This window comes from Hydra viridissima, unplaced genomic scaffold (genome assembly GCF_058129835.1).
Source record: "Hydra viridissima isolate aposymbiotic clone 2 unplaced genomic scaffold, HvirCarnegie_v1 scaffold_7, whole genome shotgun sequence".
NCBI classification, from domain to species: Eukaryota; Metazoa; Cnidaria; class Hydrozoa; order Anthoathecata; family Hydridae; genus Hydra; species Hydra viridissima.
In genome coordinates this window covers 7,368,174-7,396,086 of record NW_028324306.1, presented here as the reverse complement: position 1 = coordinate 7,396,086, position 27,913 = coordinate 7,368,174, and the positions used below count along the sequence as shown (strand labels likewise).

The 27,913-nt window shown below is 28.1% G+C and overlaps 2 protein-coding genes across 8 annotated transcripts; one reads left to right on the top strand and one right to left on the bottom strand.

The window, feature by feature from the left end:
- Nucleotides 1-105: 105 nt before the first annotated feature.
- On the bottom strand, nt 106-20,889 carry LOC145184403 (mitotic spindle assembly checkpoint protein MAD1-like). The gene is made up of 19 exons (XM_090091968.1): nt 20,343-20,889; nt 19,913-20,060; nt 18,850-18,902; nt 18,391-18,462; nt 18,057-18,138; nt 16,670-16,800; nt 16,374-16,488; nt 16,208-16,272; nt 14,401-14,487; nt 14,030-14,108; nt 13,028-13,093; nt 12,646-12,741; nt 8,545-8,592; nt 8,366-8,415; nt 8,141-8,231; nt 5,955-6,168; nt 3,816-3,868; nt 3,216-3,353; nt 106-481 (listed from the first exon to the last, which is right to left on the bottom strand). The coding sequence occupies exons 1-19, from the start codon at nt 20,741-20,743 to the stop codon at nt 302-304; spliced, it is 2,169 nt and encodes a 722-aa protein (XP_089948094.1). The 5' UTR covers nt 20,744-20,889; the 3' UTR covers nt 106-301.
- A 2,150-nt stretch (nt 20,890-23,039) lies between these two features.
- Nucleotides 23,040-26,429, top strand: LOC145184009 (serine/arginine-rich splicing factor 2-like). 7 transcript variants are annotated; one of them, XR_016453959.1, is made up of 6 exons: nt 23,054-23,216; nt 24,614-24,952; nt 25,282-25,420; nt 25,496-25,644; nt 25,733-26,025; nt 26,115-26,429. XR_016453959.1 is itself a non-coding variant. In XM_080059544.2 (5 exons), the coding sequence occupies exons 2-5, from the start codon at nt 24,849-24,851 to the stop codon at nt 25,923-25,925; spliced, it is 585 nt and encodes a 194-aa protein (XP_079915670.2). In that variant the 5' UTR covers nt 23,054-23,216; nt 24,614-24,848; the 3' UTR covers nt 25,926-26,084. The 7 variants fall into 7 exon arrangements, 5 of the variants coding, with proteins under 5 accessions (XP_089948556.1, XP_079915669.2, XP_079915670.2 ...); XR_016453958.1 differs by lacking the exon at nt 24,614-24,952 and having other exon boundaries at nt 23,045-23,216; XM_080059544.2 differs by lacking the exon at nt 26,115-26,429 and having other exon boundaries at nt 25,733-26,084.
- The last annotated feature ends 1,484 nt before the right edge of the window (nt 26,430-27,913 follow it).

The window sequence follows — 27,913 nt, the reverse complement described above, 5'->3', positions numbered from 1 at the left end:
GCTTAGAAGAAATGAATAAATATAATTGTTAAAACTTTTATCTTTACTTTTAAGACCATTTCGAGATTTAAGTTACAATTTAAAGTGAAAGGATTAGGACGATTGTGAATCGATGTCATTTTCTTTTTAGAACCCATGTCGGCTTTACAAACTTTAAATAAAGTTCAAAATATTATTTTTTTTCTTTTAATTTGAAAAAACAGTCACCATAAATATATTTTAAAAACTTTTTATTAAACAAAAAAACATTCTGCTATTCCTTTGGGTAGAACAGATCGTAAAAGCTCCCAAGAAGCAAGACCTAAAGCTGTCTACTTGTTTTTGCAATCGATAAATTTTTAGTTTGCGTTTGGCGACTAAAGAGTTCTAGAGTAGTGCTTGCAATAAACGCTGGAATAGAGTCACCGTCTTCTAAATAGTCTTTAATTGCTTGTTGCCATTGTTCTGTGTATTGAGTAACGCCCATAGTCTTCCCGTTGTCCTAGGAGAAAAAGAAAGAAATGAATTTTCATACAATAAGCAGATGGCCTTTAGAAATAAAAAAAAACGACTTATTTAAATGCGGCACGAACTATCAAAGTTCATTTCGTGAGAATCGCGAAAGAAACTCCTGGTTAAGAAAATTACTTTATCTTACATTATGATCATTACGTCTAACTCCAGCTTCAGCTTATATGGTCTCGCACAAAAAATATCTACAAAACTTTGTAGATATTTTTTATGCGAGTTTAAAGAGCTTGTGCTTTAAACATTTATGCAGTATTCACTTTTAATCTTGCCACAACTGTACAATTTATTTCGTTTTCTTAGTAATTTTTACGTTAACACTCACAGAAACCATTGACGTTTTTAAGACATTTAAAAAAACATTGATTATTAATTAATCATTTCTGTATTTTTAACAAACATTTGTTTAGTAATAAGATGCTTATATTTATAAAAATTTAACAATAATTGTCAATGAAGTCTGCAGTATTAAAATAAATCTTCTTAGGTGTAAAACGAAACGTTTTTCGAGGGATAAAAGAATTTTATGAGATAAAACTTTTTGTTACTTAGAAAAAAAAAAGCCGAACAAGCCGAATTATTTAAAATTAATACTAAAACAATAAAAAATTAAATGGTAATAAATATTGACATTTGATCATTGAAAGGACTTAGCCAGATGGCAAGTCTACGCTAAAGATTGAAATATACAAATTATGTCAAAAACCAGAGTAACAACACCGATTAGCAATTACTGTTCTCAAAATATACATTTTGTGAGAACAGTATAACTTTTGTTGTTAACAGGTTGTAAATTGGGGATGTATCTAAGCTTTATATATATATATATATATATATATATATATATATATATATATATATATATATATATATATATATATATATATATATATATATATATATATATATATATATATATATATATATATATATATATATATATATATATATATACAGTATTGGACAAAACATTTGCAACCAAACAATGCTAATTTAGTTTCTTTATATAAAAGTGCTACACGAGGAAGCCTTAAAAAAATCAGGTTACAACCAAGAGCTTAGATACATCCCCAATTTACAACCTGTTAACAACAAAAGCCGTAAGCGAAAAATTATTTGGTTAAATCCTCCTTACAGCAAAAGTGTTTGCACAAATATAGGAAAGCGGTTTTTAAACCTGGTCGACAAACATTTTCCAGTAAACCACAAACTCCATAAGATTTTCAATAGAAATTACATTAAAGTGAGCTACAGCTGCATGCCAAGCATAAAAGGCATCATAAACTCCCACAACCAAAACATTCTGCAAAAAAACCAGTAAAAAACCCCCAATATTAGAGAAAAAACCTGTAATTGCATCGATAAAACTAATTGTCCTTTACATCAGAACTGCCTTACAAAAAACTTTCAAACTAAGGTACGCAAACCACCAAAAATCCTTTAATATTGAAAAATACAAGAACGACACAGAACTATCGAAAGAAATATGGAAAATAAAAGAAGAAAATTGCACACCTATTGTTAAGTGGAGGATTATTAAACATTGCAAATCGTACAACCCGGCCACAAAATGTTGCATGCTATGCCTGCATGAGAAGTACATGATTATTATGTTTAATGAAGGTACCTTATTGAATAAGAAGAACGAATTGGTTTCAAAATGCAGGCATAGAAATAAATATGCCACTGTTGCTACAAACTAAAGTTTTGATCTTGTAAATAGTGCAACATTTGAATGTTATTTGCATTATTTAAAGAATTTTTTGAAAATGATTAATTGTATATCATAGCTATAACTCAAGTTTTTTAAATATTGTTGTTGCGGCGAATGCTTTTAATAAATATTATCCAAAACACCTAAGATTTAGCACAGAAGTTTTTTTCAAATAAAGAAACAATATTTAAAACTGTGCAACATTTAATTCAAAAAAAATTTTTTTGGACACCCCTAATGTATATATATCTATATCTATATCTATACCTATATATGTATATGTATATATGTATATGTATATATGTATATATGTATATGTATGTATATGTATATATATATACATTAAAGATGATTTTAGCTTTAATAGTGAAATTTTAGGTTATTTGTTTTGCCCTAACAATTTTCTAATTTGGATATTCTTTAAAAAATTGATGCAATAAAAATAACGATTATTTAAATACCTTCTTTTTTGGCTAAATTAGAAAACTTCATCAAATCTACCTAAAACTTTGAATTTTCACATTTTGCTGTTACATGTTCAACCTTTTGTTGAATATTGGCCTATAAGCCTACATGGAGTATGAGTTTTAACTATATAAGCATATATAATATGTCAGCAATTTACATGGAGCAAAGTTTTTAAAACTCAGCACCCAAACCAGATGAAATCTTTTTAATGAGCCATATACATTAATACTCTCTGGTTCAAAGTGTAATTAATTTTTATCAAACTTAAAAAACAAATATGTTGTTCTGCAGATATTTCAGAAACCTTCGAAAAGAAAATATTGAGATTTTAAACAGTTTTTACTCATAACATTTTCAGATATAGATTATTTGAGAACTAGAGCATTGATTTACAAATATTGTTAAAGTAGTAATAGTTTTAAAAAATATTTAGCAACGACTTATTTTTCAATATTCATGTGCTAAGAACATTTGTTGCAAGAAACACTTTTAAAATAACAAAACACAAAACATTTTCTACACTTACAGAAAAAAGAAAAAAATCATCTGGTTGCTCTGCATACACACTTGTTATTTTAAACATTCGATTGCCGTTGTCCTTCAAATGGAATCCAAATATATTATACACTGCTTCTCGAAAGTCCTTTATTTTTGCTTTGAACTGCTGCAAAATATTTATAACATTTATGTATATTAGTTGAAAGCATATTTATGAATATGTTTATGAACATATTTATGAACATATTTATGAACCTTTCTATGAGCATATTTTTAATTTTTATGATAATATTTGAGGATATTATGCTATTGAAAATAAATAAACAGAATAAAATAAACAAAATAAAATAAACAAAATAAAATAAACAAAATAAAATAACCAAAATAAAATAAACCAAAATAAAATAAACAAAATAAAATAAACAAAATACAAATTTTTATAAAAATTTTTACTTTTATGTGTTTTTTTTTTTATGTTGGCAGCAACAAAAATGGATAACAAAACACATAAATGCAAAAAATTTTCAAATATATGCTTTATTTTTAGGTCATTCTTATTCCTTATTTACAAATATAAATTAAATTGTACTAAAAAAATATTCTAAAATGACATAAAGCACTATTTAACCTCCATAAGTCTTTGAATTTTCATCTTTTCACTTTCCAATTGTGATTTTGTTTCTAAAAAGTAACAGAGAACTTAACTAAATCAGGTAAGCAGAATAAAAGAATTTTTTTTGCCTGATAAACTCTTAACTTTTTTTAAATTTAAATCTTTCTTAGCTCAATGATAATTTAAGATGCTACCCTAAGACAGCTTGCAAGTTTTGTCTTGCAAGTTGAGCAAATAATTTAAATGTTCATTAAGCCTGCAATACAGTGAGTTGAGAAAAATCCCTGAGCAAAAAATTAAGTAATAAGTTTGAAATTATATAGTATCTTTTAATCTTGTAAGCAAATATTAGGGAGGTGATAAGTGGCACACATTGTAGCATTATTGTGGCTAAAAACAACAAAATTTGCCACAAGTATAGAACCAATATTCTGTAAATTATGAAAGCATTTTTTCATACTTAAAGATTATTTGAAAAAAATTATTGCTTTTTACTAAAGTAATTACTATAATGTTTTTTTGTTTTTTTTGTTTTGTTCTTTTAATAAAGTAATTGCTATAATGGTCGCTTTATAATAAAATAGCTAATGTAATAGTTTTCTGTTTAAAAGAAGAGAAATAAGAGAAATTTAAAAAAAATGTTAATGAAGTCTATGAACTTCTTCTTGCACTTTCTATTTTCATGTTTTATTATTTATAAGTAGCTCCAAACAAATGAATTAACTCAATTTTTTTCTCTTCATTGGATTTTAATTAATTATAATAATTTTTTTTCTTCTCAAAATTTAACACATAAATGAAGACTCTTGATTTTTCTATGGATGGAAAAATACTTATTTGCTTAAAAATTGATGCTAAATTTATAAATTGATTTCAAATTTATTAGAGCCAACCTGTAAAAAATTGTGGACATTAAACTTAACATTGTTTACTTAGGAATTACTGATTGTCCTGAAAGTAATATTGGCAAGTACTTGCAGGTCACAAATTCTTATTAAACTTTGATTTAACCCTTGAACAAGTTTACACCTGCACTGTTGATAATAATAGCAATATGCAAAGGCAATATGAAGCTAATTGTGAAGTCAAAGGCAGAATTCTTAAAGAAAATTTGATCCAAATATGAACACAAGTTAATGTTTAATATCATTTTTGCAAGCAAATAACTTACAAGGCATTGTATCAATATTGCGCATGACATAACTTACAGTTAGCATTAACTGATTCTGTTAAAGAAGAATTAGATCAGGACAGTTGACTAGCAAAAATTAGAAACTTGCTTAAAAAAACACAAGGACAAAAATTCTTAGTGCTGTTTTGACCACAATTGGATTTTGCTCCTAGTTGGTACACATATTTCAATTTTTCCAGTGCTTTTTAGTAGTTCTGTAAAGAAAAGAAAGACCCTGAATTTTTGTTAAGTGATAAAGAGTGAATAGAAATTCAGGTGGTAGTAAGAGCTTCTCACTCTTTAAAAGTTGCTACTGTCAGGCTCCAGGGAAAAATAAATTATTATAGGTAACATGTATGACAAAACTGTGAGTTACCAATACCAACTCAGAATGTAAAATAAAAAATTAAACAGATATAAATTAACATTTATGAATATGGTTACATGTGCTGGCCTGTAAATTGATCCAAGGTCTCAATGTTCTACTTTCCAGAAGGTGAAGTAGACCATCTTACAGCATCATTAATAAGGCTATATAATTTTAAATTTCAGTAGAACAACTTTTCTCCATATTAATATTTATCTGAAGATCATTAAGGAACACAAAAAAATTATCAAAAATACTTATGCACCAATGACACTTTTGAGAAAAAAGTGCAATTTCAATAACAAGATAAATTCTTCATCAATAGTTTCAGGTTATTGTTACCCAAGTTCATTTACTTAATGTTGTCTGAAACTTTATAAATCATTAATCTCAGTTTCAGAACTAAAATTCCCATCATGTTTAAATTTAACTATGGACAATAAAGACTAAGGTTCTGGGTCCATCTCTTTATTCTGCAGGTTTTTTGTTAATCAGAATCCAGGTCCAATCCCTAATATTATTAGACTAAAAGCCAATTATCTTTAGCTCCATAAAATTAATCATAAAAGAATTATGGAGGGTAAAAGAATTCAACTAAAAATAAAGAATAAAAAACCTTGCATGTGTTTTGATGTTTTAATTAATCCAGAAACATTCATTGTGTCATCTTCTTCTCCTTGTTTCGTTTGCTTTAGTTGTATGACTTTCTTACGCAAGGAATGATTTTCTGAGATAACACTCTGCAATTCTTGCACATACCTTTCACAAGCTATATGCAGTGGATTATTTTTTAAACAAATTACTTTTGTTGCCAATGGGTTATAATCACCCTAAAAAAATTAAAAAATCATGTATAATATTACATATGATTGATTAATTCACTTTAAAAAAGATAATTTACTAAAAAAAGGCTTTTTTAAATACTGCAACTTCAAAACATATCTTTAAAAACTAATCTTTAAAACATAAACAACAGAAATGTTTCAGTGACAAATTGATACACCATTTACATTGTACTTCACAATAATGAAGCATCACATTTACACTAGTTATTTAACTAAACCAAAGTGTAATTTAATGATCAAGTGAAATACCATTCTTTACAGAGTTCCATATATAAGACTTATTTGACTTTTGCTTTCTCTAATAGTTGAAATACAGTGGGTTGCATAAATATAGAGTCAGTTGATTTTTAATATGATTTTTTAAAATTTAAAGCAAACAAAAAAGTTAATAATTTAAATTGTTTTAAATCTTATTAACAGTGGTATTAAAAACAAATAAAGAAAAATAATTTTTTCAAAAAAAAATATAAGATACTTTTTTATGAGAAATATATGCAACTGTTAAAAAAAACAAACAAACAAAAACAGCAAAAATATAGTCAGGGTGCATTTTAGTATTTTGTATGTGCACCACAAATTTTTACACATGTATGAACACATCTAGGAATAGATTCAAATAGCATGATGCATAATTCTCTTTGAAATTCTTTCCAAAGCTTTTCCAAGGCCTGCTGTAATTGCACAACACTGGTTATGCTCTCTTTGACCAATCTCTTGTCTATCCAGGCCCAAATATTCTCAATGGGATTGAGATCTAGAGACAAGCTGGCTAAGACATGACTGTAATGTTTTTCTTTTTTTCCAATCAAGCCACTCTTTGACCGAGATCGCAGTATGAGCCATTACACCATTGTACTGAAAAATCCATTGTTGTTTTCTGCTAAAAGCTCTGGCTGTTGGTAAGTTTACTTTCGAGAGTCTCTTTGTAGTTGTACTGGTTAATTTTGCTGTTATAAATGTTGTATGACCCTGTTCTTTTATGGGAGAAGCATCCCTATATTCCCACTGATCCTCCTTCGCCTTGTATCCTTGGTACACATAAACGATCTACAACAACTTACTCTAAGCACCAGTGAATTCTTTTTCTCCACCACTTTAATCTTTTTAGGCAATCTGAGACATGCAAAAGTGGTTTTCAAGCAGCAACATAGCAATCTAAGCCTTTCTTATTTAGGGATCTTCGTACAGTCCATCTACTAACACTAAGGTTACCAGGCATATTTGTGAACCCTTCAGCAAGCTCACGGTAAGAAATTTTAGGTTCTTATCTAACCTTTTGATAGATAACTTTGGTTTCTTGAAGTTAACTTTAAAGGCCTACCAAGCCTTGGTAAATCTTTGACATCATTATGTAGCTCATGGTTTTTCAACGTTGTTTGTACACATTTAATTAAAACATTGCAAATTCGAGCTATTTCTCATTGGCTTTTTGTTTTATCTTTTAGCAGACTTACAACTTGCCATCATATGTTGTCTGAAACAGCTTTTCTGCCCATTTTTGTCTTTTTACTATAACCAAATAATTACCAATGCGAATAACTCAAGATATAAAAATGATAACCTTCTTTTATTTTTGCAAGAACGAAAGAAATATATAGTTCGAAAGAAATCAACCACCAAATTTTAGACCGTTTAGATAACATTTCGTTGAGATATTTCAACTTAAGTCACTAAATTTTAACTGACTCTATATTTTTGCTACATTAGAAATACAGGTATCTTCTAATTGGATTAATATTTACTCAACACTAGTCAATCTAACGAGTTCCAGCTATATCATTCAATAGAGAATTAATTAATTAAGACATTTAATATGCTTTTAATCGTATTAATTAGTTGGTTTCAAAAACAATTTTGAAAAAAAACATATATTTTGCATAAAAAAGTAGCGATTCTATATTTATGCAACCCACTATCTGCATTTCTTACTACATTTCTCTAACAGTTGAAACATTACCTGCATTTCCTTTTTCTGTATTCGCTGATCTAGGAACTTTTTTTCTTCATTTAATTTATCAAATTCTAACTGAAGCTTTTCTAACTCTTGCCTAAAAAAAGAAAAAATGTTGAAAAACAAACAGCAATTAAGGTAAAAACAACAAAAACAACAAAATTACATGAAAAAAAAAACAATCTGAAATTGAAACTGATTATGGTATAAAAACAAAACAAAAAATATTACCTGTATTTTTCAACATCCTTTATATCTTGTTTATATTTAGAAACTTCATTCTATAAACACAAATAACTTTAAAAAGTTTCACTCCATTAAAATAAGTAAAATCAAAAGCTTTAAAAAATCTTCAACAAGTTCAAAAATAAACAAAAAAAATCAAAAAATTATAAGTAAATTTTATCTACCTCCAATTTAAAAACAATATTAGATAACTCAGTTATTTGAACTTGTGCCTAGATATATATATAAAAAAAAATTATATTAGCTATTACATCAAAGGATATCAAAAATGAGGTAGGGAAATTTTTATTGATTTTAAAATTTATGTCTTAAGGAAAAACCAAAAAGAATATCTAAAAGTACATCTCAACACAAATGTAAAACTACAAGTATGAATTTAACACTATGATCCATAGTATGAATTTAACACTATGATCCATAGGGACTATTAGGTTTTATATTGTGTCACTCAATCAACTACTTTATTTATTTTAGTATTATTATAAATGGTTAGTTAAAAATATTTTTAAAATCTGCTTTCTTTTTACATATTTGCACTACTTCATTGCTTTACCCTGTGGCAGATTATAAAAATCTAAAACAAAGTTGTTCATGTCACTCTTGAGATATTGTCGCACTTGAGATATTGTAAAACAAACCATTAAGAATAACTTAAAAAATTTTTTTTTCTGATCATGAAAATTTTTTGATAAAATTTTAGTAAGTGAAATTATTTTCAGAAAATCAATGTTTTACAATATTTTACAATATTTTAAAATGATAAAACTCTTTTTCAATTAAAACTTACTACAAAGGAAAGCAATCACTATTCATGAGAAATTTAGAATCTGCACACTGTTCAGCAAATTTAAATGAGCCAAACCTATGGTACTCAACCAAGACTGAATATGATACAATAGAATGTGTAACTTCTAACTTACTGAATTATTTTCCCCTAAAATCTTGTGGAAGTAAGAATGAGTTATTTAATTAAGCAAATGCGAGCTTATACTCAGACTCAAGAGTTCAATCAAAATAAGAATCTTTTAATTATCTTAAGTCTCACTGAACTTTAAGTCTACATTAAAAAACCTAAAATGTTATCACATCTTTATTAAGTTCATTAAAATTTCTCAAACCTTCACATTATGATTGGAATAATATCATGGCAGAAGTTGCTCAAAGTGCAACAGTGGGTTGTATCAACTCCCAACAGCTGTTCTGCAACAATTTTATTCCTCCACAAAGATGAAAAAATTGTATAAATGTTGTTGTAATAAAAACAGAAAACATTTTGCTTAAAGCAAAGATTCCTGCAATAATGTGATGATGCATTCAGAAAATTACATCTGACTCAATTATTATGTCATGTTAAAAAAAGTATAAACATAAAAAATGAAAAACAAAAAACTTAAGTGCATTTCAGGGGAAAAGACAAAATATTTGCTCAAGCTAATTGATTAAGTTTAACATTTCCTTAAAGTAACAACTCTCTGGTTAATCAAGTAGGAGACAGAAACATGGCCATGAATACAGTGAAAAAGATCTAACACATAAAGATATTATAAAAAAAAAAAAAACTGAAAAATCTGAAGCAAATTTGATTATTCAATCTTCATCTTTATAGTACTATCACACACTATCTTCATAATTTCTGGAAGTTGTGATTATTCAACTTCCAGTAATCATGAAGATAGTGTGCATAAGCTATAGTTGAAGAAAAATTAAGGAAACCTTTGCTATACTTTGCTTGTTGCCATCATATTTTAGAAATGATGGTAGCAGATATTTACAAATGCTGTTTTAAAGCAACTTTAAGACCTGATGTCACTTTTCTAAAATTCTTTTTATGTGCAGTGATAAAAGAATAAAACCTGCAATCAATATTTTGAAGAAAAAAATATATTCAAGACTGTCACCCATGACAATGTTTTGAGAGCTTTTTAAGTTAGTCTTATATTTTTAGAAGAACAAAGTCATTTTTAAGCACAAGTGCATTATGCTTTATAAAATTATAGTTATTTAGAAATCAATTTTCACTAAGGAAACATGAGCTTTCTTGTAAGGGAACATGAGCTTTCTTTCCTTTATTTGTTGTCATAGCATATGTAAGGCAATGGCCCACTGTACCTTTCACTGGTTTAGTACCATTCAATGATCTGATGTTCTTCCAAGATATTGAGGAGTATAGTAAAATTATTACAAATTTGGCTGAGATACATGATGGTAGAAATAAAGTTACCACTATCAGAGTTGTTAAAGATTGTGCTGAAAGAGTAGTAAGTAACATGTGACCAAAAATTTCATTATAAGTTTGGTGATTTCAAAATAATTGTTCTATTGTCACTTTTATGTATATAATTTGTTATTTTTGACTCAAAATTTTTTAAAAACAAAAATAATTGAAAATAACAGCCAAAAAGTGAAAATGAGTTGTAAAAAGAAACCCATTGTTGTCCTTCCCATGAATAGCTCCATGCTAAAAGGCATTGTCAAAATGCTTAACAAGCCTCAGAGTACTGTCTAAACTGTGATTAAGTGTTTTCAAATGACTGATTGTGTTAAGAGGAAGCCTGGAAGTGGTTTGAAAAGGTCAGTTCGAAATCCTCAGTTGATTAAAGCAGTCAATGGTCATATTTCTCAGAATCCAGTACAGTAAATGAGGAAAATGGCTAAATAACTATCTGTCAGCAAGCACACCATCAGAAATATGGTCAGAAAAGATCTGAAGGCAAAGTCAAGAGCCAGGATTAAGAAACACCTGGTTTTCCCAAGTGATAAAATAAAAAGATTTGACAGATCAAAGAAAATTCTGAGACTTCTGAAGAAGAGACCAACAACCATCCTCTTTTCAGATGAGAAATTATTTATTGTTGATTCTGTCTCAAACAGCACAACCTATCATTTTATTAGTCATCAACCAGTCCAAGTAGTTCTAGAGCGTGTAAAGTATAAATTAAAAACCAAACATCCAGCTTCAGTTATGATGCTTGGCCGATTTCTTCTGATGGTCTCAAAATCCCTCCAGCCTTCATCAAATCTGGTCAGAGAGTCAATACCAATGAGTACATTTGAATCCTTCAGAACCATGTAAAACCCTGGATTAATTCCCACTACTCTCCAGATGACAATTTTGTGTTCAAGCAGAATAAAGCACCTTCACATACATTCCAGAAAAGAAACTTCCAAAACACTGGGCAAAAGAGTTATGGTCCCCTGGGATTCCATATTTGTCACCTTTTGATTATTCATTCTGGGGATATGTGGAGTTAATGGTTTGTCAATGTCCCCACAACAGTGTCTTTTTCCTGAAGGTTGCTATCAAGGTTATTATCCAGATTATCTGTTCCAGGTTCACAAATTGACTTGAAGCTGTGATTGATTTTAAGAGGACATTACTAAATAATTTTTTTTGTTTGGCTTCAAGTTTTCACTCTAGATTTAAATTTGTCAAAAGAGAAATTTTTTTTGAAATTTGTGGTTGCATGCACTAGAATTTATGATTTGAAATAAATACTAAAAGAATAGTTTAGCAAACAGTAGTAAACACATATGATTTTCTATAGAAACCAATGTTTTTTTATAATTGTGTTTTACAACAGCACTTTTAAAAAGTTAATGTTTAAGAAATAATTTTTTATGTAGGAGAATCATTTTTAATGCCTTGTTTACCCAGCAACTTTTGTATGTAATGAAAACCGATTTCATTAAAAAAAAACTTTTTTCTACAACCAGAACAAACTATAGTTGCATAATTGCAATTTTCAATGGAATAACCAGAATATATTCAAAATTTTTAATCATCATTGCTAACATGTTAACATGCAAATTTTATTTCAGAAATATTTTCAATGATATTTGAGTTGAGTGATGTAACTTAAAAACAAGGAAACCCCTCTGCTTCATTATGCTCTGTGAAATAGCTATTAACAAATATAATATAAAAAAGTTGAAATTGAAAACTGAAATTTAAAAAGAGTTACATTTTGGATAAATAAAATTCCCCTACCCCCCCTACCCCCACCCCACCCCCAGCCCCCACCCCCCCCCTCCCTCCTGTTTTTTTTTTTTTAAAAAAGTCTTATGTAAAAACTTATGAGTAGAGAAGTTGTAAGTAGAAAAAGTAAAAAAATTGTAAGAATTGGCAGTAAAAGGAATTACATAACCCTCGCCTAAAAGTTACACTCTCTTAAAAATCTCATCAAATTTAAAATAACTTTGTGATAAATAAAAAACATCAAAATATATTTATATATTTAAGGAAGTTTCAAAAAATGTCTACAAACCTCTTCTAACTTAAAATTCATTTGATCTTTTTCTTCATAAGTTTTTGATGAGGAATTCTCATAACTTGAGAGTACTCTTCTTAAACCATCCCGCTCCTTTTAAATAAAAGCCATCAACTTTGATAGTTAAAATTTATAGGAAAGAAATAAATATTATAACTATGATTGTAGAGTAAAACTTGCAGAAAAGAGGCTGGAATAAGGTAAAGGATAATAAAGGTTCATAAAATACAAAAACATGGGACATAAAGAGTCTATGGGAGCAAAAGTAGTTTCTAGAACTCGGAGGATAATTCTGTTTAATGAACAATAACTTTCAAAAATATTTAAATAAGCATAAATATTAAAATTTAAAAAGAAAATGTTTAATAAGAAAACAAACTGTTGAGACTAAAGTCAGCTTTCGTTCAAGCTTCCTATTGGCATCTTCAAGTTGCTCGTTTGCACTCTATAAATAATAGAAAATTTATTTTAAATGACCTTGTAATTATTTATTCTAAATAAATCTTCAATAAACCTTTTACTTGACAGTTTTATAATTCTTGTGAAAAGTATTTTTAGCAAAAAATAAACATTCTAAAAGTGAAAAAAACTGTATTGAATGACAAAGCACTATCAGTACCAAATTCAACATTTCAAATTTACTTTTAGTAGGTTCATCTTTTTTGCTTTAATGACAATTAAAGTTATGGGAGTATTTTTCTGTGTTCTTACAAATAAAAATCTAATTTTGAATTAAACCAAAATTAGAATGAAATACAATATGTTCTTTTTTGAGTAGAATATAAACAATTAAGTACAGACATAAAAACATTAAATATTTGTACTTTGTTCTTGTAGCTTGTATCTTGTACAAGTACACATTACAAACTGCAAGCACAAAGCACCAGCCATACATATAAAGTGTAAGCTATAAAAGCTTCATATTAAAAAGATAAAAAAGACACATATTAAATTTATTATGATAATTGGCTTACTCTAGATTAAATTATTTGAAAATGAATTTAATAAAAATGAGAATTATTTAAATTTACAATTTACAGCTAATTCATTTTACAACATGATTACAAAGAAAGGAAATCATAGACCTTGAAATATACAATCATGAAATTAGATGGCCTTGAATAATATAGCCATCAAGTTCACACCATGACTTTTTTAAAGTTTTAAAAAAATCATGGTGAAAAGCTTTTAAAAGCTTTTTACTGACTTGTTGAGCTTGTTATTTATTAAAGAATTAGAAACAGTCAATCACTGCTGACATAACATTTGCTTGTCATGTTTTTAGTGACAATTCAGATGCAGAACAACAACTTTTTTCAATTTTTACAGTCATATTTCTACTTTTAAGAAAAAAAAAACAAAAATGACTGTGAAAAATTACTTTTAATTCTTTGTTAAGATCTTCAAGTTGAGAACATTCATCATTGCTTTGATTCAAAGAAGACTCTATCAGCAAAATACTAAAAATATGTACAAAATTATGTGGTTTAAAAAAAGAATAAAATGTGAAAATTTAAACAACTAAAGCATCAAAAATAAAAAGAAACTGACTTAAATTGTTGAAGTAATTACTATATTCAAAATTATGCCATTCAAAAAGAAAACTTTGGAACTAAGAATAAGTTCTTAAGAATAAACCTTCAAGCTTAAACACAAACTCATTAAAAACTTAACCACATTAGAAATGTATTATGAAGTAATCAGAAAATAAGTTTTTACAGGACATTACTTTGATTTATTTAATTAACTTACTTTGATTTTAACTCTGTACGCTCTTTAACCATAAAAAGCTGTGTCTGTTGAAGCTCACTTATCATCCGTTTTAGTTCAAATGGAGTTCTAAAAGATGTTTAAAAATATTATAAACAACTGAGATAAATAAAAAATCAAATGCAACTTTAAACTACACTCCTTAAATTAATTAGAGGATATTATTTTTTTATCTGATATTTTTAACATTTTACAAATGTGCATAGTACATTTTAACAAGAATGCACAATGTTTTTTTTGTTAATAGACAATTTTATGCATGTAGTGGATAAGATAATAAAATTCCTCTTGTGGCATATTTCCCCACTCCTCTGTAAGAGCATTTTTGAGCTCTTGAAGCTGGCAATTATATATTTTTGAGCTCTTGAAGCTGGCAATTATGCTGGCACATTTCAAGCAACAATTTGCCTAACTAAAGCATCTAAGACATGCTTGATTAATTAAAATCGGGTGAACAGGCAACCCAGTTCATTTGTTCAATACTTTCCTTTTCAAACCACTGTTCTACCATATTTGCACAATATGGACCATTCATTAAAAAAATTCAGGGCTAATTATTGCAACAAATCTACAAACAATAGGTTGTAAAATTGAATTGTGATAACTTAAGCTATTTAGGAACTGTTTTTGATGAGATGAAGAACAGTATGGCCACTAGTACTTGTTCTAGCCTATAATATCAAACTCCTACCTTGATTATTAAGATTTTTTATGAACAAAGTCTGGATTATTTCTAGTGCCATGTCAATTATCTGGTTGCAGACTGAATCTGAATTTGTCACTGAAAAGAACCCAAATCCTGATTGCTCCAATTTCCACATTCTTGTGTTCAAACTTTTTGTGCTCTTCTGTGATTTTCAGTAAGTGGAACATAAATCATTGGCCTTCAAGTCCATGAACAAGTTGCATGAAGACATTTTTCATACTGCCTGTGTTAATACTACACTTAATGCAACTTCATTTTTAGGTTATGTTGCATTATTAAGGAAGTTATATCTTTGATTTCTTCAGGCAATTACTGACAAGTACCTATTTGTCTTGGAGCTGGACAACTTTGACTTTCAGCAACATGTGATGTTTCTCCAACATTTAATCTATCAATAGCTCACCAGGCCACAGAATCAGGCATAATATTTTGCCCTGCCATATTTAAATTATTTGAATAGCAGAATAAAGTTTTGAGTATTTAAACAATGTCATAAAAAATTATCTTTCATGTAAAAGATATTCATCAAGTTTGTAAATATCAGATAAAAATAGTAAAATTCCTTAATTGCTTTGAGCAGTGGAAAATAAAATTTTAAGATAAGAGAGCTAAAATCATAATTGAGGTTTAATTACTTCACTGAAACACATTTTATTGTTTATTAAACAATGTTTAAAATTACAATGTAATCATATTACATTGTATCAATGTATCAATATATAAATGAAGACCACACTGGAAAAACGATCAAGCTACATTTTTATTGTTTTGAGTAAATTAGATTTTAAACTTCAAAACACCATAGCTCACACCATAGCTCACACCATAGCTCACACCATAGCTCACTTATTTGTTAAGTTAAGTATCTGTGTAATTTGATCGGTTTTCTAGTTATATAGTCAATTATTATATAGTTAAACTGCAGCCGAATATAACAGGGGGAAAAACCCAAAAAAAGTAAAAATGTAGTTTGATCGTTTTTCCAGTGTAGTCTTCAAATGTAATCAATTGTACAACATTTTTTTTTTGTAGTTGTTGATTCTACAAGTAACTATCTATTAACGTTTAGGAGCAAAATATTACCTAGCTTTTGAATCACCATTAAATATATCTGCAACTTCAAACTGTGAAAGGAGCTCTTTCATTCTCTAAAGATTTTTCAAAACAATCATGAGACTTTACTTTTATCAAACATAACATTTTTTGAGCCATCATAAAAAAAGTCAAACTACAAAAAAAAAAAACATACTTTGTTTTCAAACTCAAAGTTTCGAAGCTTTTCAATAGTCTCATCAGCTTTTAACAGTTTTTCATTCAGATTTTTATTAGTTTCTTGAAGAATCAATGCATTTTCTGAAGACTCTCTAAAGAGAAAACTCTTGTACTGTAAATTGGATTATATACCAATAAAATTATTAAGACTAATATTAACATTTAATGATATTAATTGCTGATATTAGATAATGATACTAATAATTTGGTAAAAATTCATACAATTTAAAACATTTTTATATACGCAATATTACTTTTAAAAATGTTGACAACCTATACAGTTGATTATCCTCTTTCAAAATTTTATTCTCCCTTTGAAGGATACGAAGTTTAGCCAGTTCTGCTTGACTGACTTTCATAATAAATGAACTTTCATTCAAACGTGAAGCCTCTTCTTCTAATACCTTAAACAAAAGTAACTTTTAATATTTAAACATAACACTTCAAAAGATTATAGATTTTTCACTTAGCAAATTGTTTTATAGTAAAATATTTAGCCTCATCGTAATGCATTAGAGCATGGCTTTGACTTGTTCACTTACTCAGATGATATTCTTAGATCTACCAGGTACACATATACATAATTTTATCATAAACAACTTTATTTATAAAATTACAATTAGCTTATGCTAACATAATTTTTTTAAAAACTGTATGTAACTCAATTATTATCAAGTTGATGTAATTCTTGCACAACATTTTTGGAAATAAGCTTGTTACTTACTAAAATATGATAATATAGTAACAAACAATTATCTTATGTTCACGTTTTGATCAGTTACAAATCAGTTACAAACACTTTAATAATAGTTACAGTAGCAATTGTCATAATCAAAATGGCTATGTAATTGATTACTGTTGCTCTGATAATGACGAGCAATTATGATTGCTATAGTTTTAATGCAGCCATTGTTCAGTAGTGATCACAGAGACTGTACTCATTACAGTAACTCATTACAATTGTTAAATTTAATTTATCTACATGCAAAACATTGATCAACTGATGAGTTGCAATTCTGACAATCAGTAATACTCAGCATTGGAAAAGTTGTTGTTGATAAGCAGGATCAACTGAATATTTGTTGTTATAGTAACATTGACTCAATATTAACCTGAGGCTATATCAATGTCAACATAATTAAATATATAAACCAGTGCCAAAGAAATGCAAAGTTATGCAAAACTATTTTGATGGCTATTTAAAATCTTTACAAAGTCCTGAAGATGAAGTGGTTGAAACAAAAAATCAATCTTTATAAGATAAAAATAAAGCAAGTAATCATTTAGAAGTTAGCAGACACAGTGATCCTTCTGACTATTAACATGTAAATAAATGTAATTCTTCTCTTATGCTTAAATGTAGCAGAAAGTATTTAAACTATCCTTATCTAAACCAAAAACATATATCAAATATCAGTTGGACCCATATACTTTCATTTATTATTGTTACAATGGCCATAGATTTTTCATTATTGTTGAAGCCAACTTAAATAACAAAATGGCTAATATGTTTTACTTACTTCACTTTTAATTTGGAACATGTAAAACTTTTGGTTTATCATCTTTTACTTAAAGATCAGCAGTTATATATGATAACTGCTGATCTTAGAGTAAATGCTGATCTTAGAGAAAAGAAAAACAAAAAAAAAATCAGAATTACGGCAACTCTCTGTTCAGTCTTGGCATATTTTAGCTTCAAGTCTTCATAGTCACTTAACAGCTTGTTTGCTTCATCATAACGACTAAATAATTATTATAAGATATTGTATTAATATAATATATGTAAATCATGTATGATATATATATAATCTCATGTATAATAAATATATATATGTGTATATATATATATATATATATACATATATATATATATATATATATATATATATATATATATATATATATATATATATATATATATATATATATATATATATATATATATATATATATATATTTGAATACCTTTTAAAAATTGAAAGCTTTTTAAATACCTTTTATAAATTGAAAGCTGTGCAGATGCTTCTTCAAGTTTATTTCGAAGAATAACAACTTCCGTACTTTGCCTTAGTGCACAAAAAAATTTTTAATTTGAAATCAAGATATTATCTTATTACAAAGTTTTCATCAAGGAAATTCAAAACATGTTAAGTATATTGATTGAAAAAGTATTCAAGTGTATTAAGAAATCATGTATGATTACATATACCCACAGAAAAAATAGCATATATATTTAAAATTTACAAAATTAGGTGGTTACTAGCAATTTGCAGCAATTTCAACCATAGTAATAACTGGCATTTAATGTGTAGACATGATAAAATTATGATGATCAGTATTATGACAATATTTGCTATATCATTTTTAATTCCTTTTTTTATTTTAAATAGTTAATACTTTAATAAAGCTTTTCAGTAAAGGTTTTTTAAAAAAGCAAATAAAAAGTTGCAAACCTAGTAAACTTTTCTTTCTGTGATGAAAGCTCAGTCCGATGATTTTCCTCCATCTAATGTAAAAATGTACATTAGTTGCAATACATAGTTCTGTAAATAAGTGTGTTATAAAAGTTTTTGGATGATAGTAAAACAATACATATAACAAATATTTTTTTATACTGCTGCACTTATATGTGTTAAACACATGTATATATTAAATGAGAGCATATGTCTTATTTGAAATGCCTTCCCTTCACCTTCACACAGGTCTTTGAAGTAACAGTTAATCATCAATACCAACATGCATGACATCAGAATCTTGATAAAAGATGCAATGAGCAGAGTTCTATATGGTGTCACTAAGAGATTTGAAAATTTTGACCAAAATATCATCTTGGTATGATCTTAAACTTGCCTTCACAACCTAGCACAAAATGTAGTTCAGTAACTCATTTATACAAGACCCCAACAAACCATCACATTATTGAATGATGAACTCATTTAACTCTTTGAATAACTTGAGACACCTTAAATAATCAAAATGATTGGGTCTATGCAAATGGCTTTCAAGAGCTTAAGTGCATACACCCAATCATTTTGATTATAAAAAATTCCTTCAATTTGGAAACTTTTATCATCAGAGAAAATAATTTTGCAATGTATGTTGATTGTGTACTGGTGAATCAATTGTTTAGCTCTAATCTTCCTGATGTACCTTAGAGATGGGTAAGCAAATGTCAAGTTTTTATATGGCAAATCTCCATCTTTAGGTCTGATTTTTCTTTATATAAAAATTTTATCTTCATGCAGAACTTAAAAGACTTGAAAAAATAACATTTCATGAAAATTTTGATGTTTGTAACTAATTTAAAATTATGATTTTTAAATAATATATAAAGTTTAAAATCTTATCAAGTCTAATGTTTAACAGTCAAAAGTATGCTGGTTATATGATAATAATAATAACATGAATAAATGATAGTCATCAAATAATAGAGAGGATACATGATAATGAAAGATACAATTACAAAGATTAATACCCATCATATGCAATATTATAGCAAAAGACTTAAAAGAAAACCTCAATTAACTGTGATTTCAATTTTCGGCATTCAACTTGCCATTTTTTTTCTTCATTTTCGAGAAACTGTTTTGTATCTTGAAGACTTTTTTTTGTATCATTTAACTCAATTGTTGCTGTCTCTTTTTGATCAACAATACTTTTAAATCTATGAAACAATTACAGCAATTAAATAAAATTCATAAGCCACAATCAAACAAGCATACATATGTTATATATATATATACATATATACATATTTATGTATATATATGTATATATATGTATGTATGTATGTATGTATGTATGTATGTATGTATGTATGTATGTATGTATGTATGTATGTATGTATGTATGTATGTATGTATGTGTATATATATATATATATATATATATATATATATATATATATATATATATATATATATATATATAAGCATAATAAACTGACTTTCTTTGCACATCTTCATATTGAGATTGATCTTTTAAATTTTTGAGCAAACTTAATCTATGTTGCTTTTCAAGCTCTATTTCTTTTTCAGCTGATTTGCATTTCAATGAAACTAAATCGCTCTCTAGTTTGCTCAATTTTGCTTTGGTTACCACTTGCTCAAGTTTTTCATCGTTTGATAGAGAGTTGGATGGTCTTTTTCTAAATGAAAGATTCGATACGATTTGATTGGGTGAATCACTTTTAAAGAACCCCAGAGATGAATTTGATGAATTTAAACCAAATGTTAAATCTAAGCGTTGGCGTGGTGTTTGTTGAGGAGGTCGATTAAGGTAACTTTGTAATTCATTGACAATTTTTATAACAGAAGTGTTATCTTCAGGACAGCTGGGAAATTCCATATTTTTATCCCATCTTTTACTGTTTTCGAATTCTACAATAAGGAAAAAACATATTTAAGCTATGCATGCATATTTAAAAGAGAAACAATTGCAGACAATTCCTATGCAATTTTTGTATCTTTTTAGAGTTTATTTTTTCGAAATTTGCGCAGAAATAAACTCACGGAACCGCTTTATTCTTAGTTGTCGTTTTTCCTTTTATGAAACTTCCCACCCTAAAATTATATTTTTTAAAATTATATCAGCAAATAATTATCTATAAATAAAATAATGTGCTACTTTTATTGGTAAAAATTTAGGGTGTTGTATCTCTTATCAATACATTAGTATTGATAAGAGATACAACACCCCGCAAGTGATTTTATGATAAGCCATAAATTATTATCAATTTTAATATCAGCATTCAATATATTTTAAAAATCTAGTAAACTTTTAGACGTTTATTAATAAACTTAGGTTCTTAAAAAGAAAATCTGTTTAACCCGTTTATCTCCCAGAAGAACCCAACTTTGATGACCGGAACGACTATTAAAGTGTATAACGGACTCTACCTGTCTGAATACTACTCCAAATATTATGTCGAATTTTAATGAAAATGAAAAAAAAAACAGTTAAATTAAGTACACTTCAAAGTTATATTTTATTTTTTAATTTTGAGAATGAATAATTTAAAAATACAACATCTTAAATTACCAACTTTGTTTTTTAATAATAATACATTTGTTTATAAAGTTAGAGAAATAAGATTTCAACAATTATTTTTACATATTTTGATGTATGTTGTATTACAGTTAATGTATAGTGCAGTCTATATATCAGTTGCTTGTACTATTTTTGCAGATAGTACAAGCAATTGATAAATAGACTGCACTATAGTCTTACTGTATATAAAGATGTCTACATCATAGATATTTTCTACATCAAGAGTTTTTCTCAAGCTTAACAATAACCTAAATCTCAATCTAAGCAATAAAATTTTTTAAAGAATAAAGAATAGCTATCATCTTTAAAACATCTCTGTAAGACATTTGTAAAACCTTTTATTGTAAAAAAATTAATGTTATTGGCCATAATATCTAAATTTATACCTCATTATTCTAATTATAAAAATGATATTAAGTGTTACTGTTACACACAATTACAAAATGTATAAAGGTTTTTAATTGGTTAAGAAAAAGCTAAAGCTTGAATGTTTTTTAAAAAAAGTTATAAAATGAAAAAGAAAAGCAGTTATAAAAAAAAGTGGTGAAAATGAACCATTAATAAAATAGCATCGTATTTTATTCTAAATTTTGTTTTATCTTAAAATTTCTACGAAAGTTGTTCCTTAGCTTAAACTTTTAAAAAGCTTAAATTTAGTTACATTACACTCAGAATTTTTATATTAATGATAACTTGATGTTTTATTTACACCAACAAAGTTTGCGCTTAATATTTTGTTGTTGAAGTATAATATCATATAAAAAAGAGACAGGGTGGGCCGAATATCACTTTACCTTTCAAAAATTAAATAACTTTTTTGCTAATTTATCTATATAACATATTTTTTTCAATTTTTTAAAAGATTCTATTTAAAAATAAATTTGGAAATTAAGAAAAGAACAAAGGGTAAAAACTATTAAATTTTTACCCTGAACATCAGGGCTCCATTATTTTTACTCAGAGAGCATATTTACGACACATTAATGAAAGATATCCTCCGTCTTAACTAGCAAAAGTAGTCCTCATTCAGCGTTTTCATCAAAAAAATTCCGTCTAGGATTATCCAAAGACTGGAACATCAAGTTCAGCTCGTTGAGCGAAGAATCAGAGTTTCGTTGGACATCATGTTTCCCTGATCTGATTGTCCTAAATTTCTTTAGAGACAGTTAATATTGCGACATTTGAAGCAGTGGTTGTTTGTTAATAATCCCCCCCCCCCTTTTTTTTTTAACTGCTAAAAGGACAATATTTGCCACGAAATTTGAATGAGTTACTTTACAAGCAGTTAAAGATAGTACTATTTAAAAGAGCTCGCCTTTATGAAGAGGAAAGCGGGGGTCACTTTAAAGATATTATCTTTCTTATTGTAGCCTAAAAAAATCTCCAAGATTTGTGCATTATAATTTTAAAAAAAAAATTATAAAAAAAATAAAGCAAAAAATGTATTTTTTACTTTTTTTTTTGAACGAAAAGCGTTCTGTGTAAATTGCCAACAATTTATTGGTAAAACAGTATTGTATTGAAGTGTTTAAACCTTTATTTCTTCTTTACAAAAAAGAGAATGGAACGAGTTAGCCTTTCGATCCAGCCTTCCCTTGGGAATTGAAATTTTCATTTCTTTCAAGAATAAGTTAAGTTTGAAAGAGTATCGACTTGAATAAGGAATGTCAGGAAAGTTTGACGGCTCTCGGGGGCCACCTCAAATTGAGGGTATGATCAGCCTAAAAGTTGATAATCTAACTTACAGAACATCTATGGAAGATTTGGAAAGGTCGGTTTTACTTTTGTAATGAAATTTAAAAAATACTTAGCTTTTGGATCCTTAAGTTGGTAGACTTCCTTCAGTCAGCGATTGGCAGTTGATTATTAACAGCTCCTTAAAAAAGTTTATCATGTAGATACTTCTGTTTATTAAATTTTTTCAAATAATACCCTCTTGCTTGTTTTGTCATTAATTTTATTTGGGTTAGTTGGAGTTTGGTCTTTTAATTCAAGTAAATTGCTAAATCAGTTAGGATAAGCATTTGAAAAATGATATAATAATGTATTTAATATTTAATTTGTGTCATGCACAAATCTTTTCAAATAATTCATATTTAGGCAGTTAACAAATTAAGCTCAGCAAAGGTAGAAACCCTTAAAATACACAAAATTAGTATTGATAGAAACCCTTGAAATGCATGCTATTAGTAATGAGAACTAGCTGTTAAAAAGTAAGTATAAAGTTTTAAGTCTTTAGCAGAATGTTGGGCAAGAAATAGAGGTTAATAAAAATGTTAGACTTCCCTTATTACCTACAATTACTGACATGTTCTGGCTTGGCAAAGCAGTAAAGTTATCTGAGGTGTATTTTTTTAAAGGTTTGATAAAGTAAAAAGTTTAAAAGAATAAGTGGCAAATATAATTAGTAATTGAACACTTCTAAGCAGAAGCAACACAGCACTAGTTAAATTATATTTTGTAAGAACAATTGAATAGTATTTGTTTTTGCTTTTTTGACTTCTAAAAGTTTCTATGGAAGGCAAAACTTTAATGTATGTTTATGAAAATGGCAATAGTATGCAAATCTATGTCCAGCTTAAATGTACTAATGTTGCCATGTGATTGACATGTTTTTATTTGTTTTTAGTTAAAAACCATGATGTTTTCTAAAATAAACATGCTTATAATTGAATGTCAGTAACATGTTACTGATAAGTAGCAATAAGAGAAAAAAGGCACATTTTTTGAATTGAAATATTTATTATAGAAAGAGTTACTTTTTGTTTGAAATATACAGTTGTACTTTATAATAGTGTGTTTTAACGTCTCTTTTTAAATCTGAAGCTAAATCATTTTTTGTTTGAAAAAGTGTGATTTAGATGGGTTGGGCAGTAATTATAATTAAATCAAAGGAGCTTAACTCTTTAATTTAAGAAACAAGACACTAACTGCAATTTTATCTTTTAAAAAACTTGTTATAGCCCTGTTCCGGCATGAATTAGGACATTTTGTGTGAATATAATTTTTATCCTTAAATCAACTATATATATGTTTTTAGCTTAAAAATTTCCTCTAAAGATATTTTATTTTTTCGGATTAGTGAATCTAATTTAAAAAAAAAAAAAAAAAAAACATTTTTCACCATAAAGCATTTTTTCCCATATTATTTGGTATTGTTGTTTAAAGAATTGCAGTTCATCTGAATATATCCTGTGCTGGTGCTGTGCTGTGAAAAAATTGCAGTTGCAGTGTTCCTGTATTTTGTATAGAAATTTGTCAGTTCCTGAGCTGAGAAAGGTTAGCAGTGTTCTTTGCAGGAGGGGCTTTTAGCTGATATCCTGTGCTGTGAACAGGTGATCCTGTAAAACTTTATCAAAAAGCAATACATTAAGTTGCTTATACATGTTATCTGTATTGAAAAATGTCAAGATACGAGCGGCGAAGAACGCCTCCAGACATTTCAGATTTGTACAGCATCAAAATTGATAACTTATCTTCTCGAATCAATATGGCTGAAATGGAGAGGTTACTTTAATTTATTTAGTAATATTTGAGTGGAAAGCTCAGGTTTTATATATAGATGTTAAGCATGGTATCTACATGAAAATTTCTGTTAAGTTGACTGCCTTAAGGGATTTTTTTTTTTTTGAGCTGACATTCTATTTAAAAAATGTTTGAAAAACAAAGTTCAAATCTTTCTATGTTTGCAATATGTTCCCTTAAGGTAGTTAAAATATGGTTTGTTAATCACTGAGTGTGCTTTAGTTCAGACATAGTTAATCAATTTTCTCCATCTGAGGACAAGCCTTAACCATTGTTTGTTCTGCACTCTCATCTCAGTAACTTTTTATTAGGTACTTCAAGAAGTATGGTGAGCTTGGTGATATTTATATTCCTCGTGATAGAAACACTCATGAATCAAGAGGTTTTGCTTTCGTCAGGTACTATGAAGAGAGAGATGCTGAGGATGCCATGGACTCAATGGATGGAAAGGTTAGATCTAGTACACTTCAAGGTGAATAATAACTTAAGATTCAATTTAATATTTAACTAAAAAGTTTCTGTTAGGTAATTGATGGTCGTGAAATTCGTGTGGCTATGGCTAGATATGGGCGTCCTAGCAACCAGTATGATCCTGGTAGGCGATCAAGGGGAAGTGAACGAGGTTATGATCGTCGTAGTGGTGGATACAGTAGAAGACGGTCTCCACCTAAGAGGTACACTTCAAAATAACAATTCTTACATTAGCTAATTGTATTATATCCCTGATGTTTGTGTATTTGTTGTGTTTGTTACTTTTCTTAGGCGTCGATCACGCTCACGCTCTAAATCTTATGAAAGAAGGCGTTCAAGGTCACGCTCTCACAATCGCAGAAAATCTGTCTCTAAATCTCCTCGAAAGCGTTCTGAATCACCACAGCGTCGTCGATCTCACAGTCATAGTCCTGCTCCAAGGCGATCAGATAGTCGTTCAAGATCACATTCCCGTGATGTTTGACAGTATCAGCATAAACTTAATTTGCTTTCTACAAATAGAGATTGCTGCTTGTACTGATTCAATGTTGCTCTCAATAGTTAACTGCAGTGACTAGTTAATTGTAAATATTGCTAGCTGCAATCTCAGCTTTTTATATATTATTTTTTATGTATGTGTCAATTAAGTGAACTTTTATTTTGTTGGGTTTAGGTGCAGACTGTTTAGCGGTCTCATTGCAGTTAGCTGTTATCATCTGCTAAATTTTGATGATCTATTGACATGTAGTGAGAATTAATATGCTCCTGTGCAGTTTTCCTGATAACAACCTTATCAAATCAGCTATAAAAGATTCGATCACTGCAGTAAACTAAGAAATTAAGGTTCAATTTTTCATTGTGATGTTGCTGTACTTGTCTTATAAAGACATTTACCAGTTATTTGTCAGGATGCCCCTTCAGTACAGTGATTTTGAGTTGCTATGAATCTGTATTTTCTATATCATAGGAATAAACAGTACTTAATCCACATCTCTATATTTAAAAGCGTAAAGTGATTAAAGCGTTTCTTTTCGAAGATTTTCTCCAAGTATTAAGCAAACGGCTGTTGTCAAAAAACCGCTACTGTAATTACTATTATATGCAAGAGTATAACTTCGGAGAGAAAAATTGTTGCATCGGAAGAAAGAATTTTTCTGTTGCAATCAAACAATAGAACGTAAATGTGTCAAACGTTAAAAGTAAAAAGGTTTTTTATATTATTGCTCAATTCCTTCAAGTAAATCAATCACTTTGGGTGTTGACAGGCTGTCGGTTCTTGCACTAGCTGTAGGAGATCTGTCTCGAGAAATGTTCTCACCAAAAAATTTTTACCCTCGTCATTCTGATAAAAAAAAAAAAAAAAAAAAAAAGGATTAATTAATCCTACGCGTCAGAATTGATTTCATTCAGAAACAGCTCTACTATACGAAAGGTTTTTATTACCTAATGCCTATTACGTGGAAAAATCTTGTGTAAAGAAGTTAGTTGTGAGTGATAATGTACTTAGATCTTATGATGCATTGTTTAAAATTAATTTACGGTTTAAGTTACAGCACGTAATTCACTGATTAAATTAAGATTATGATTGATTCTTACAATGTTCTTTAAAATAAATTTTATCTCACTATTCGGAATAATGTAACAAATGAGAGAAGACTAGCTTTACGAAATTACCTCTAGTCACGGCACCATTACTTCTAATTGATCGACATTTTCCTTTTAAGTTGACAAATTTGAATTAAGATCATGCCATGCTCTTAAAACTAAATTTTCAAGTGTTGAAAATAGAACAAGCGAGATCATGAGTAAATGTCATTCCAGTTAAATAGAAAACCATATCTAAAAGTAAAAAAGCGCTTATTCTTGAAACAGAAATCAATTTAGAATTTATGAAACTTTAAAAGTTTAATAGTAGTATGTACCAAATTTACTGGAGGAAATCTTACTACCAAAGAGCCCTAACCGAACTCACTCATTTGAACTTACCTTTTTTCACAGTAATTATGGAAGAATACAATATCTGAAGTTGATAGTGGTAGATTTTTTATAAAGTATAAAAATATTCTCTTCAAGAAACTAGAATAGCCATTAAATCTAATCAAACTTCTAATTTTCAAAAGAAAAAAGTTTGAAGAATCATTTGAAAACTCATAGGTAACTGGTCTATATTAAGCAAAGTGGGTGATCTGTATTGGGAGAACCACAAGGATCATTTCAGATTAAACAAAAATATGTTGATTTAAGTTTTTAGAATGTTACTTTAGAGGTGAGTTTCTACTCATCCGTTTTAGCAGCGGGAAAGGGATGGGAAAATTAATTACCTGAGCATGCGCAATGAATAATTTTTTTTAAATTAAATTGCACTTAAAGGGATGTTAGTTTTTGATGTTGTCAATGCAACATTCGTTTTTTTGTTTTTTTCTTAATCAAGTAGTGTTCCACACTAGGAGACGGTTCATAATTGAGGACTCT

What these genes read in the sequence shown, in the direction of transcription:
- LOC145184403 (XM_090091968.1), bottom strand. Translation starts at nt 20,743, where the DNA reads ATGGAATTTCCCAGCTGTCCTGAAGATAACACTTCTGTTATAAAAATT. An exon ending in CAGCTTTCAATTTATAAAAG is followed by an intron (nt 18,139 to 18,390) that starts GTATTTAAAAAG and finishes ATAATTATTTAG; the next exon opens with TCGTTATGATGAAGCAAACA. An exon ending in AAATTCAAAGACTTATGGAG is followed by an intron (nt 3,354 to 3,815) that starts GTTAAATAGTGC and finishes AATATTTTGCAG; the next exon opens with CAGTTCAAAGCAAAAATAAA.
- LOC145184009 (XM_080059543.2), top strand. Translation starts at nt 23,110, where the DNA reads ATGTCAGGAAAGTTTGACGGCTCTCGGGGGCCACCTCAAATTGAGGGT. An exon ending in TGGACTCAATGGATGGAAAG is followed by an intron (nt 25,421 to 25,495) that starts GTTAGATCTAGT and finishes AGTTTCTGTTAG; the next exon opens with GTAATTGATGGTCGTGAAAT. An exon ending in AGACGGTCTCCACCTAAGAG is followed by an intron (nt 25,645 to 25,732) that starts GTACACTTCAAA and finishes TACTTTTCTTAG; the next exon opens with GCGTCGATCACGCTCACGCT.